Raw genomic sequence first — 12,672 nt, 5'->3', positions numbered from 1 at the left:
ACCCAGTCCCACCCATTAGAAGCCCCCGCCCAAGGTAAGTGGGGGCCTGGCAACCCTAACTATAACTGGTAGATTGTGAAACGTGTGGTGTCTGAGTATTGACTTTTAGTTGGAGAAATTGGTTGCAGGAGACAATGGTGGTTCAGCTGGCTCCAAAATAATCCTATCAGCACACTTGTGGCTGGTTCCACTTCTGAGATACGTCAGTTTTCCCTCACATTACCGATTTTCAGACAATATGCCAATTACCTTCCCCCCTCCAACATACTGATATACTTGAGAATGATGTTGAGAAGATGACTGTTCCTTTAGTTCGCCTTTGAAATAACACAGGATGTGAAAGAATCTAATGTTTCCATATAAATGGATTGCTTGTAGAAGTTTTTCATGAAGTTATTAATAGAGTAGCGTTACGGGAGGAGTATAAACATTACTTTGGAATGGGCGAGGAATTTGTTCAGCATAAACAAACTCTGATGGCTCATGAATATTATACTGCATGAGAAAGTGCGAAGATGCTCTGATCAGCTTTTGAAACGGCATTACCCTTCCCCTCTTTTTGGTTGTCAAATTGCATCTGGAGGCTTTGGCTGCTTCCCAAGCCATTATGGCCCTTTACATTGTTACAAGCGCCTTGGTTTTAATTATAAAGCGATGTAGAAATTTGAGAAAGAGGGTTTTAATAATTTTAAAGTTATGAGTATGGTTTTGTTATATTTCTGTTCTATTGTACGGTGCATATTTTTGTAAGCTGTTGGAGCGGTGGACTCTGATCTGGAGAACCGGGTTCGATTCCCCACTCCTCCACATGAGCGGCGGATGCTAATCTGGGGAACCAGGTTGGTTTCCCAACTCCTACACACGAAGCCAGCTGGGTGACCTTGGGCTAGTCATTCTTCTATTAAGAGCTCTCTCAGACCCACCTACCTCACAGGGTGTCTGTTGTGGGAGAGGAAGGGAAGGTGATTGTAAGCCGGTTTGATTCTGCCTTAAGTGGAAGAGAAAGTCGGCATATAAAAAACAACTCCTACTTTCTCTTCCTCTTCTTCCTCTTCTTCTTCCTGGCCTCAGCCAGTGGATTGAAGACAGGGCATTAGTCAAATATAAATAAATACATTTAAAACCATTTGTTTGTATCGTCTTAAGCATCTTGTCAAGGGTGACTATCCATTGCTTTAATTCCTTTTTGTCTGGACAGACACAGACGGTGGCTTCTAGGGAAGCAGCTGTGGCCCTCAGGAGGTTGGCATGTGATGTTCTGCAGTGTTCAGGATTGGCGCCTATCAATGGCTTTGTGAAACTGCTTGGAGATACCATTTGCGGCTTTGGAATGAGGTGTCATCAGTCAACTGGTGGCTCCCAGGTCTTACATTACTTGTCACAACCTCTGGGAGCTGCTTGCTGTCCTCTGCTGAGCACCAGTGGCGAGATGGTGGTCAGAAGGTTGAGGCTGAACAGATGGATGTTGGATGCAGCCAAGCTAGAGGCAATGTGCCTGTGTCATGCCCTCCTCACTTGGATAGGGCTGGATTACCAATATATGATGGGTTTTTGATGATTTACCAAAGCAGGTATGGAGTTGTGGGAGGGGCCGTGGCTCAGTGGCAGAGCATCTGCTTGGCATGCAGAAGGTCCCAGGTTCAATCCCCAGCATCTCCAGTTAAAGGGACTAGGCTAGTAGGTGATATGAAAGACCTCTGCCTGAGACCCTGGAGAGCTGCTGCCGGTCTGAGTAGACAATACTGACTTTGATGGCCCAAGGGTCTGATTCAGTACAAGGCAGCTTCATGTGTGAATTACAAGACTGCTTCTTAACTAAAAATATAAAATGTCCAGAATTTTTTTGAAGCCAATAAAACTAACACAACCTATTTCTTTCCAGACTTTTTAATGTTAAAGTAGGTCGGCTCCCCATCCTTTTTGAGCCTGTGGGCACGTTTGGAATTCCAACACGGTATGGTGGGTTCATGTGCCCCCCCCCCCCCAGCCTCATCCAGCTTTCTTGGCATTGTGTACAGGATGTGTGTATAAGTAGCATTAAGATTATGGCCTGAAATGTCTCCCCCCCCCTTTTGTTTGTTTTACAAGCAGTTTAAGGAAAAGTTCTTCAGAACTTGAAAGCTGGCACAAGGTGGTGTTATTGTGGTTAGCCTTAATAAAAGATACTGCATGACTTTAGAAGAAGAGCTGGTTTTTATATGCCGACTTTCTCTACCACTTAAGGAAGAATCAAATTGGCTTACAATCATCTTCCCTTCCCCTCCCCACAACAGACACCCTGTGAAGTAGGTGGGGCTGAGAGAGCTCTAGAGAGCTGTGGCTAGCCCAAGGTCACCTAGCAGGCTTTATGTGGAGGAGTGGGGAAACAAATCCAGTTCACCAGATTAGCCTCCGCTGCTCATGTGGAGGAGTGGGGAATCAAACCCAGTTGTCCAGATCAGAGTCCACCACTCCAAACCACTGCCCTTAACCACTACACCATGCTGGCTCCCTTTAGCTGTATTATTGGGTTTTTTTTGGGGGGGGGGGATCATTCTTCTGTACCTTTTTAAACTACATTTTCTGCCATTTCTTCTGTGTTTTTTTGTTTGGTGTTTACTCAGCATCTTCTGACCAGAATTGTTAAAAGGGCTGAGATCAAGGGTGATGAGGCATGTTCATTCCGTGTTCACATTAGTTCCTCCTTCCTAATACCCTCTGAGAATTTTGCTTTTGGAAAGATCCCCCATTCCCTGTAGCTGATGTGAGACCAGGGGGCTTGGTGTGGGGTTTTGTAACTCCTTTGTTCGCTATCCAGAATTGAACGTTTTGTCCTGTGTAGTGTCAAGAGATACTGCATAATCTTTATTGATGAGAAAGAGTTCCCTGGACGTAACCAGTGATATTGTTAATTTGTAAGGAGCTAGCAAAATGCTATATGTATTCTTAGCTTTCAGGCCTGCCTGCCTATGAGAAAAAGCTCCTCTAGTGACAGTGATAGCCTAGAAGTCAGGTCAAGTTAAGAAATTCTCCTGAGTATTCTTGGGTAGGGTAGGATAAAATAGTAAATTATTCAGATGTAGCTATTGCTAATTGTGCTTATGTGTAATCTGGTTTTTAATAACTGACTTGCTGGCAAAAATAACACTTACTGGTACAGTTGAGCTCGAAATATTTGATAGAAAGGACACTAAATATGCTCCTAGCTGTGCTGTTTTCTTAGCAGGTTTGTAGCTAGTGCAAGTCCTTGTCTCTGCATTATGGGTACCCATATAAAATTTCTTTTTAAGGAGTTTTGGGTGGGATCCAGAGCTTTCCTTCCACTCTGTGAGAGACTACTTGAAACTAAAGGGTGTAAAGGAGCGGGGGGGGGGGGAACACACCTGCTTTCCTTTTAAGATGTTTACCTCTGTGGAGCAGTGATAATGAACCAGTTGCCAAGAAATTATGACTTGAGGACCAATGAGGACAGATAACAAGTGTATAAATTAGCAAAGGCGTTACAGTGGCATCTGGTTGTAAACCCAATGTAGAATGCCTTTCTGTTAACATCCTGCATGAAGATACTTTGCATTTCTTGCAGCCTTGAAACATAGCCACGCAGTTCTTGGCTGGATTCTACTCATATGTGTTCATCTTATTAAGGTATGATATGCTGCCCTCAGCAGTTCTTGGAGGAAGATATAGAGATTTACCTAAAGCATGTGTATGTTTATATGGAGGTGGGAATATCAAGACCCTAGAGCATATCCTATTTGATTGTAAGATCTATAGTCATATTAAGGAAACACTGGTTACCCCTATAATTTCCTGCCATCCTGGGAAAGACAGAAGGACTCTTCTCTCAGTTATGCTAGCAGATAAGAATTAAGAGGTCACTTTTAAAGTCACCAAATTTGGATGGATAGTCTATAAGACTAGGAAAACTCAGGTAAGCCATATATAGGCTTTTTAGCTATAATTCTGTATAAATTCTGTGACTGTAATTCGGTATAATTATAATTCTGTGAATCTATAATTGTAAACTGTTCTTAAATTTAACTGAAGTTATTTGATATACTGGAAGTTATCCGTTCAAATTATTATATTGATTCTATGTGGGGGAGGTACCTCACAGGGTGTCTGTTGTGGGGAGGGGAAGGGAAGATGATTGTAAGCCAATTTGATTCTTCCTTAAGTGGTAGAGAAAGTCAGCATATAAAAACCAGCTCTTCTTCTTCTAAAGTCATGCAGTACCTTTTATTAAGGCTAACCACAATAACATGTGGGGGAGGTAGTTGTGAATTTCCTGCATTGTGCAGGGGGTTGGACTAGATGACCCTGGTGGTCCATTCCAACTCTATGATTCTATTTTTATTGGTCTTGGACTGTATTAAATACATTTATTTATGTATGTACTTATATGTGTGAGTGTTAACATTGTAGAGTTTTAGTGACCTGTGGTAAAAGATACTGGATGGTCAGCTCCTACTGAGTTGAAATTTGTTTGCACATCCAAAACTGCGGAAGGAGCAATGCCAATATGTCTGGAATTTATGAACCATCAGATGACGTCTACACACATCTGTAGACTTGGTGCATGAGGTGTTATGACATAAAGATGCTCATTTTGTAGCCCTGAGATTGACAACCTGCACATTACGATTTATTCCTATGGTGCTTTGGATGCTTTCCCCCCTCCCTGAAAACTTTACCTGGCTACAACACAGCAGCAGATGACATACAGATGAGCCAGCTTCGGCCGGGGAGGGCGCATTATAAATCACAAAATAAATAAATAAAATAAATACTGCTAGGAACACTAATATTCCAAGACAGCACTGTGGCTTTTACATTCACAGGTGCTGTTAACAGCTGTTTAAAGGAACAAGAGTAATCCAGACGCTGCAATTGTATCATTGGGGACGATTAGCAGGGATTGACTATTTGATGCACTTTTATGCACTGTGGGTTGGCGTTGACAATGCACTTCCTGAGAATTGAATCAGGTGACCCACCAAGTCTTCGTTTGGCGGAGGATGTATTTCTCTATTGGAGGAAGATTTAGCAGGAGTTGTTGAATCCAAATCAATGACCAGATCAGTAACAAATATGTAGTGTTGGCCACCACATCTGTTCTGGGGGTTCTGTATTCAAGCATCAGAATTTAGTCCTACCTGTGTTGTACATACATTATACTGCTAGTCTATAGTCTACTTTGTACCAAAGCTTTCCTGGTAGAGAATTACTCAGAATAAGGTCCAGTGATAAGGTCTTTTGCACATTGCTTTCCTTCTTGCGGGCCAGATGTTGCCCTACAAGGTCACACAATGACAAATTCATACCTTCCTCTATCATCTTTGTATTTCTGGTTGTCATTTAAGGGCAAAATAGTACATTAGTGAAGCTCAAGTCTTGTATTGTTTTACCATAAGTACTGCTGTACACAGAACCAATAATATAGGTGTGCTTTTGAAGCACTACAGATTTCAAAAGGTGAATTTCATACATATGCGGAATCGCATGCTAAATTGGTTGCACAATACAAAAAAACACCAAAACCATACGCGTTTGGCCCACAGGGCCTTCTTCTTTTCCTAGCCACGAGCGGATCCCATTCCGATATAAAGGTAAAGGTAGTCTCCTGTGCAAGCACCGGGTCATTCCTGACCCATGGGGTGACATCACATCCCGATGCTTACTAGGCAGACTGTGTCTAGTAAGCATCGGGATGTGATGTCACCCCATGGGTCAGGAATGACCCGGTGCTTGCACAGGAGACTACCTTTATAGTGTCTACAATCAGTAAATAACATAATCTTTGTAACAGTCAATGCAGGTTGCCTGTGAAAACTCGGGATAGAAAAATAATATAGGACCAGTGTATTTTAGTAATCGGGTTATAATCAAATTGTAAACTTTGTTGTACCAGACTTTGTTGCTATTTTTCTATCCCTAGTTTTCACAGGCAACCTGCATTGACTGTATTGTTCTTGGAACCAAAAGGGTGTTACTATAAAGGTGGGCCTAGATCTAAATCTTACAGCGAAATGGAATAGAACATTTTCTTTTAGTTATCAAGGAAAATGTAGAATAGAATTCTGCATGGAAGAGAACTAACAAGTGATACTAACTTCTTTTCCTAGCCACGAGCTGATCCCATTCCGATATGTAGTTTCTGTTTGGGGACAAAAGAATCAAACCGTGAGAAAAAACCAGAAGAGCTCCTCTCCTGTGCAGACTGCGGCAGTAGCGGTAAGTCTATCAGTTAACTCCGACCAGTCTTTTTTATTAAGCTTTTTTTCCCCGATTAATGGTTGTTGGTTGGGAGGTATTGTTACAACTTTGGCATTTTAGAATCTTGAATTTGAAACTTCTGGTGCCAAGAATGAGGTGCATGTTCATTGTTCTTGCTGAAGTCTGGAAATATTACCCATCTGTTCTTGTCTGATGATGATCTGATCTTTGTGGGTAAGGGTGGAAAATAAGCCTGCTACACTGAAGTCGAAATAAGTGGAAGGTGACACCTGGTTCTGCTTTGACAAGAAGTCGGAAATGTTGGTTTTAATTGTGTGATTGTGAGACTCCATGGTGGGTCAGTGCTGGTAAAGCAAGATATGTTAAGTGCTACTGTGGGGGGGAATCGAAGTGTGAGAAATGTTGGTGGAAAAAAACCTAGGACAATATTGGGTTGGATCCGCTCTACAAGTGGTGGTGCTTTGCTCTGGCACAGCCAGTCATCCGTTGATGCACGACTCTTTGGCATTGGCGGAAGACTCTGTGGCAGAAGCAAGCGTAACTGTAGGCAGAACACACCCACTGGATCCAGCCCGTTGTGGTGTGTGTGGAGGAGGGGCAGAGGCATTGTTTCATTAGAGTTGTAATTTTCTCAGAAAGCCTTTGTGATATAGGCCATCCGGAGTCCTTTCTAGATTATGTAAAGCCGTGGTTCCCAAACTTTTCGGGCCACCGCCCCCTTGGTTCCACAAACTCAACCCCAGTGCCCCCTACCCTATCCTATAAAAAGTGTTATTCAAAATAGGGGTTTGCATGACGCACTAAAGAAGATAATAACAATAAAATTTCAAAACAGCAACAATTAACTGTACATCTATTCAAAATAAAATTAAAACTGTTTAGTTGAAATTTATTCAACAAAACTGATGAACTTGATCCAGCGGTACCAGCTCTTCTATGTCTGGAAAAAAATTCGGATAGTTTCCACCCAATTTGCCAGCATGGTGCCATAGCTTGATCGATTGTAAATTAGTGAACAACACAGCTGAAGGGGCCACCTCTAGTGCCTCCTGCTGCCCCTTTGCCTCTTAGTACCCCCCTAGGTAATCCCACCGCCCCCCTGGGGGTGGTACTGCCCACTTTGGGAACCACTGATGCAGAGGCTTATATTGGAACATGGGAGTCTTCAGTTTTTGGCCTCCCTATAGCACTTGCTTAAAAGTAACTTTTGACTTGTTGCCAAAATGGGAGGGGGGTTGACTAGTGCTTGTTGGGGATAGTGCAAGCAACTACTTGCGGAAAGATAACATTTGTTGTGCACTTAGAGCTCCTCTCGTGGGTGCCTGGATGTCTGTTGTCCAGCCAGCCTCAGACAAAGTAGGCTTGTCATTGAAAAGTTCTTGTATTATTTTTAGGAATGGGACTATATCCTCTTCAGTCTCCATACTAGTTGAGGAAGCAGCTATTAAGTTTCTGAGACCTTTTACATCTCCCTGAAGCCTAAATGCTTGCTGTTGCAGTGTAGGAAAAAGAAATAGACGTTGCTAGTTGTAGCTAAACATCCAGGTCGCTGGTTGGCCACTGTGTGAACAGATTGCTGGACTTGATGGGCCTTGTTCTGATCCAGCAGGGCCTTTCTTAGGTTCTTATGTCAGGTTTGAAAATGAACACGATTGACATTCACACATATTGCTCTCATATTAGTTCCTTATACACGAGTCAGGGAGAAGCTTTTCTCTCTCATAATACCAGAACGCAGGGTCATCTGCTGAAGCTGGAGGGTGAGAGATTCAAAACAGACAAAAGAAAGTATTTCTTCACACAACACATAGTTAAATTGTGGAACTCCCTGCCCCAGGATGTGGTGATGGCTGCCAACTTGGAAGGCTTTAAGAAGGGAGTGGACATGTTCGTGGAGGAGAGGGCTATCCATGGCTACTAGCCAAAATGGATACTAGTCATGATGCATACCTATTCTCTCCAGTACCAGAGGAGTATGCCTATTAAAGGCAATAAAATTACATCTTAGAAACCATTAAAACCATTATGTATGTGGAAATGGGTAAGTGGAGATACAGAAAGGAAAACAAATGTTGTCTGGTGCTTAGCTTTTTCTGCTGCTCGATAGACAAGAAAGAACCATCATTAAATTTGAACCTGCAGTTGCTGGTTTTGGTTTAGGGGGGCTGCCACTTTCCCCACCTGTAACTTGGAGACAGTCTTAAGTGGGCCTACTCAGAATCTTAAGTCAAGTCTATTCAGTGTGACTTACTCCCAGGAAGGTGTCCTTAAGATGGCACTGTTAAATGAGCTGTGGGTTTTGGTGCAATGGCAGACCATTAGTTTTTTTAAGCTGCCTTGAGCTGCAGCAAATGATGAGAAAGGCAGACTATAAATGTTTCAATAAACGGTTTTATAAGGCCAACAGTTTTTCTAAAGATGTGTACTGTTACACGCACCAGAGAGCAAGGAAAGACTGTTGTTCCTTATCGCATGCAGCCGTGTAATGCATAATGTGGACTTAAATTTTGGAGTGAAATGGTTTTTCAGGACCTTAGCGGCTAAGAGTGAAAGGAAGGATAATGCATGCTTTGTCTTTTCTTACATTTATTCAAAAAGGGCAAGAGTCCAGTAGCACCTTAAAGACTAACAAAAATATTTTCTGGTAGGGTATGAGCTTTCGTGAGCCACAGCTCATTTATCTGAAGAAGTGAGCTGTGGCTCACGAAAGCTCATACCCTACCAGAAAATATTTTTGTTAGTCTTTAAGGTGCTACTGGACTCTTGCCCTTTTTGACTACTGCAAACAGACTAACACAGCTACCCACTGTGAATTATCTTACATTTATTGTTATCTTGGAATGGATATCCATCTTTTGCAATAAATGAGACTTCACCCTGAAGGTGTTTTTTCCCCCTCCCAGTTATTTAGCACTTACCGGTCTTTTTTCATTCACACACATGGCAGCATTATGGGTTATGTCACGTTTGCTACTTATCTTAAGAGCAGGGAACAGATTAAGGCCTACCCAGTATCTTCATGGGCCCTGAACTGGGTGGCCCAAGCTAGCCTGATCTCGTCAGTCCTTGGAAGCTGAGCAGTGTCAGCCCTGGTTAGTACTTGGATGAGAGACCACCAAGGAAGTCCAGGGTCATAACGTGGAGGCAGGCAATGGCCAGCCACCTCTGAACAACTCTTGCCTTGAAAACCCCATGGGATTGCCATAAACTGGCTGCAGCTTGATCCGCCACCAGTATCTTTACGGCATAATTTTGTTCTCGTTTCTTTCTGTTAGACACTATTGGCTTCACAACTAATTTATGAAAATGCAGTTTGACTAGATACCAAATGTATATGAAATGTTCTCCTGCAATTTAGTTGTTACACTCTGCCTGTTTGCAAATGCAGCTTTTCATTAATCAATGCTTAATGCACGCCAGCTATTCTTCCATTATAACAATTCACTGACAATTCTAAGGAACATCAGAGTTGGAATACTCGACTTTCATGGATCAGCTTCCATTTGAATTAACACTGATGCATTCTCTCTGCCTCATTAAAGCTAAATTATGTTTAATTAGTTACTTAGATGTATTTAGATATACAAAATGACATGTTGAGACTGGCAGTCAAATTGCCAGATGGCTAAACCTTAGCTACAGGTGACTGTTTTCCCCCTTAACTGAAATCCGATATAATAACTTTTAAGCTGAACTGTGCTTTGGAAAGTAATCCTGTATTATGCAAATATAAATGGCTTTGGGGGGTGGGTGGTAAACCTGTACACTTAAACTGGATTGCTCATACTATGTTCCTGCTTTCTTTCAACAATATATAGGAATAATGAGTTTTTTGAATATAGCGCTGCTCTGCTGTCCTGCGTAATCAGAGGAAATGCTGTTTTGGATTGCTGGATTGTTGCTAGTATTACATAACAGTAGGAACCAGACCCATACTGCCACGGCCTGCTTAATTAGGATTTAGCAGCAGTAGCAGCACCCTGGAGAGCCAGCGTGGTGCAGTGGTTAAGGTGTCGGACTAGGACCTGGGCACCGCAATTTAAGAAGGATCTAGACAAGCGGAAACATGTCCAGAGGAGGGCAACAAAAATGGTGAGGGGTCTGGAGACCAAGTCCTATGAGGAAAGGTTGAAGGAGCTGGGTATGTTTAGCCTGAAGAGAAGACTGAGAGGTGATATGATAACCATCTTCAAGTACATGAAGGGCTGTCATATAGAGTTGTTTTCTGTTGCCCCAGAAGGTCGGACCGGAACCAATGGGTTAAAATTAAATCAAAAGAGTTTCCGTCTAGACATTAGGAAGAATTTTCTAACAGTTAGAGTGGTTCCTCAGTGGAACAGACTTCCTTGGGATGTGGTATGCTCTCCTTCCCTGGAGGTTTTTAAGCAGAGGTTAGATGGCCATCTGTCAGCAAGGCTGATTCTATGACCTTAAGCAGATGATGAGAGGGAGGGCATCTTGGCCATCTTCTGGGCATGAAATAGGGGTCTCTTGGGGGCGGGGGGAGGTGGTTGTGAATGTCCCGCATTGTATAGGGGGCTGGACTAGATGACCCTGGTGGTCCCTTCCAACTCTATGATTCTATATTTGTTCCCTCTTTATCCCTGCCTCCTTGTTTGTCTGTCTCCTTCATGTCAATTTTTCCTTGTATGCTCACTGGGATGTGTAAAGCCCTGTGCCATATAAATAAATGTACGATAAAGTTAGCTGCTAGCAAAATTCAGGACTTAAAAGAACCTGTGATAGGCTTGGAACCGTCATTGTTCTGTGCCCACAGGCCACAGTATTCCCATTGGGAATACATTAGGAAGAATTTTCTAACAGAGCGGTTCCCCAGTGGAACAGGCTTCCTTGGGAGGTGGTGAGCACTCCTTCCCTGGAGGTGTTTAAGCAGAGGCTAGATGGCAGTCTGCCAGCAATGCTGATTCTATGACCTGAGGCAGATCATGAGAGGGAGGGCATCTTGGCCATCTTCTGGGCATGGAGTAGGGGTCAATGGGGGTGTGCTCGGGGGGAGGTAGTTGTGAATTTCCTGCATTGTGCAGGGGGTTGGACTTGATGACCCAGGTTGCCCCTTCCAACTCTATGATTCTATGATCCATTGCCTCCTCTGATATGAGTCAGCTGGTGAAGGATGGATGATCCATGAAGGATGTGTAGATCCAAGCATCATTCTGTTTTTTTTCCTAATGACAGACCAGGTTCAGGCCATTTTCTTCTTCCATTTTATGAATGTTATGTAGGGGCTGAAGGGCGGCTGGCCCAAGTAAACCTGGGTTGAATGACTGGCACAGTCCATGCCTGGAGTCCCGTAATCCTGTTGAGCCTGTGGGCAATTTTGACAATGGGGTGGGAGCCACTGAAAAAATGGCTTCTGTGAGATACTGGGGCCAATCACAGAATATTTGCCAGTTGCAAGCTGAGCATCCTCCTTCCATAAAGTCAATTGTTTTGAGGCTCTTATGCTCCAGAAGGAGCCCCGTGGCGCAGAGTGGTAAGCTGCAGTACTGCAGTCAAAAGCTCTGCTCACGGAAGTTGGTTTCAGGTCGCCGGCTCCAGGTTGACTCAGCCTGTGATGATATGAACAAAAAGAAAAATTGGAGATGTAGGTAGCAAAAAGTGGGGTAATTATCTAAAGTAGAGCTAAAGTAGGGATGATAAGCACTGCATAATCAAGTTCAGTGACAATAAATATTGTCTATAGTTTTAGAACTTAGAGATCTGGTTAACTAGAAGAGTGGTATAGTTAAAGAGTAAGACGTTTATTTGATATATTTAACAGAATAGCTCATCATCTAGCGGAATCTATTGTTTGGCTTATATGAGTGTTTTCAAATCATTTATTGATTTATCTATAATCATTTACTGGTTTCCCTGGAAGAATGATTAGAAAGTGTGTATGTGTATGTATTTGTGTTTGTAATTGTTTGTAATTTTTAATAATTTTTTTTTAAAAAAACAAAAGGTTGTCTCAGCCTTCCATCCTTCCACGGTTGGTAAAACAAATACCCTTCTTGCTGGGGGTCAAGTGTAGATGACTGGGGAAGGTAATGGCAAGCCACCCCGTAAACCCAGTCTGCCTAGTACATGTCGTGATGTGATGTCACCCAATGGGTCAGTCATGACCTGGTGCTTGCACAGGGCGATGGCCTTTACTTTTTTATGCTCCAGTGAGGCGGAGGAAAGCCAGGATTGGCTCTTTGGTTTGGAGAATAAGCAGATGAGCAACCCATGTTGGGGATCAATGTCCTTGCCCATTTCGGCATCCAGGTGCTTCCCGACAAGCCGTAGGTTTCCACAGCCATTGCATAATGTCTCTAGCTCAGTTCTCACCTCATAGGTGTGCTCATCCTCAGGACGGCAGGACAGCAGTGTTGGTTGGAAGGCATCTATATACAAGCCGCACAGTTTTGAACAATACCCGTTTTCTCCTTGCATTTTTATAGCTTTCTAGCC

At 43.0% G+C, this 12,672-nt stretch overlaps 1 protein-coding gene across 1 annotated transcript in view; it reads left to right on the top strand.

The window, feature by feature from the left end:
- The window catches only part of KAT6B (lysine acetyltransferase 6B), a 117,503-nt gene that overhangs the window by 33,166 nt on the left and 71,665 nt on the right, over nt 1-12,672 (top strand). Inside the window, exon 2 of the mRNA XM_056849131.1 lies at nt 6,105-6,213. Coding sequence (XP_056705109.1) covers nt 6,105-6,213 — 109 coding nt within the window. The remainder of the gene's footprint in view (nt 1-6,104; nt 6,214-12,672) is intronic.

This window comes from Euleptes europaea, chromosome 4 (assembly GCF_029931775.1).
Source record: "Euleptes europaea isolate rEulEur1 chromosome 4, rEulEur1.hap1, whole genome shotgun sequence".
Lineage (NCBI taxonomy): Eukaryota > Metazoa > Chordata > Lepidosauria > Squamata > Sphaerodactylidae > Euleptes > Euleptes europaea.
Note: the sequence above shows the minus strand (reverse complement) of the source record. Positions and strands in the feature narration are given on the sequence as shown.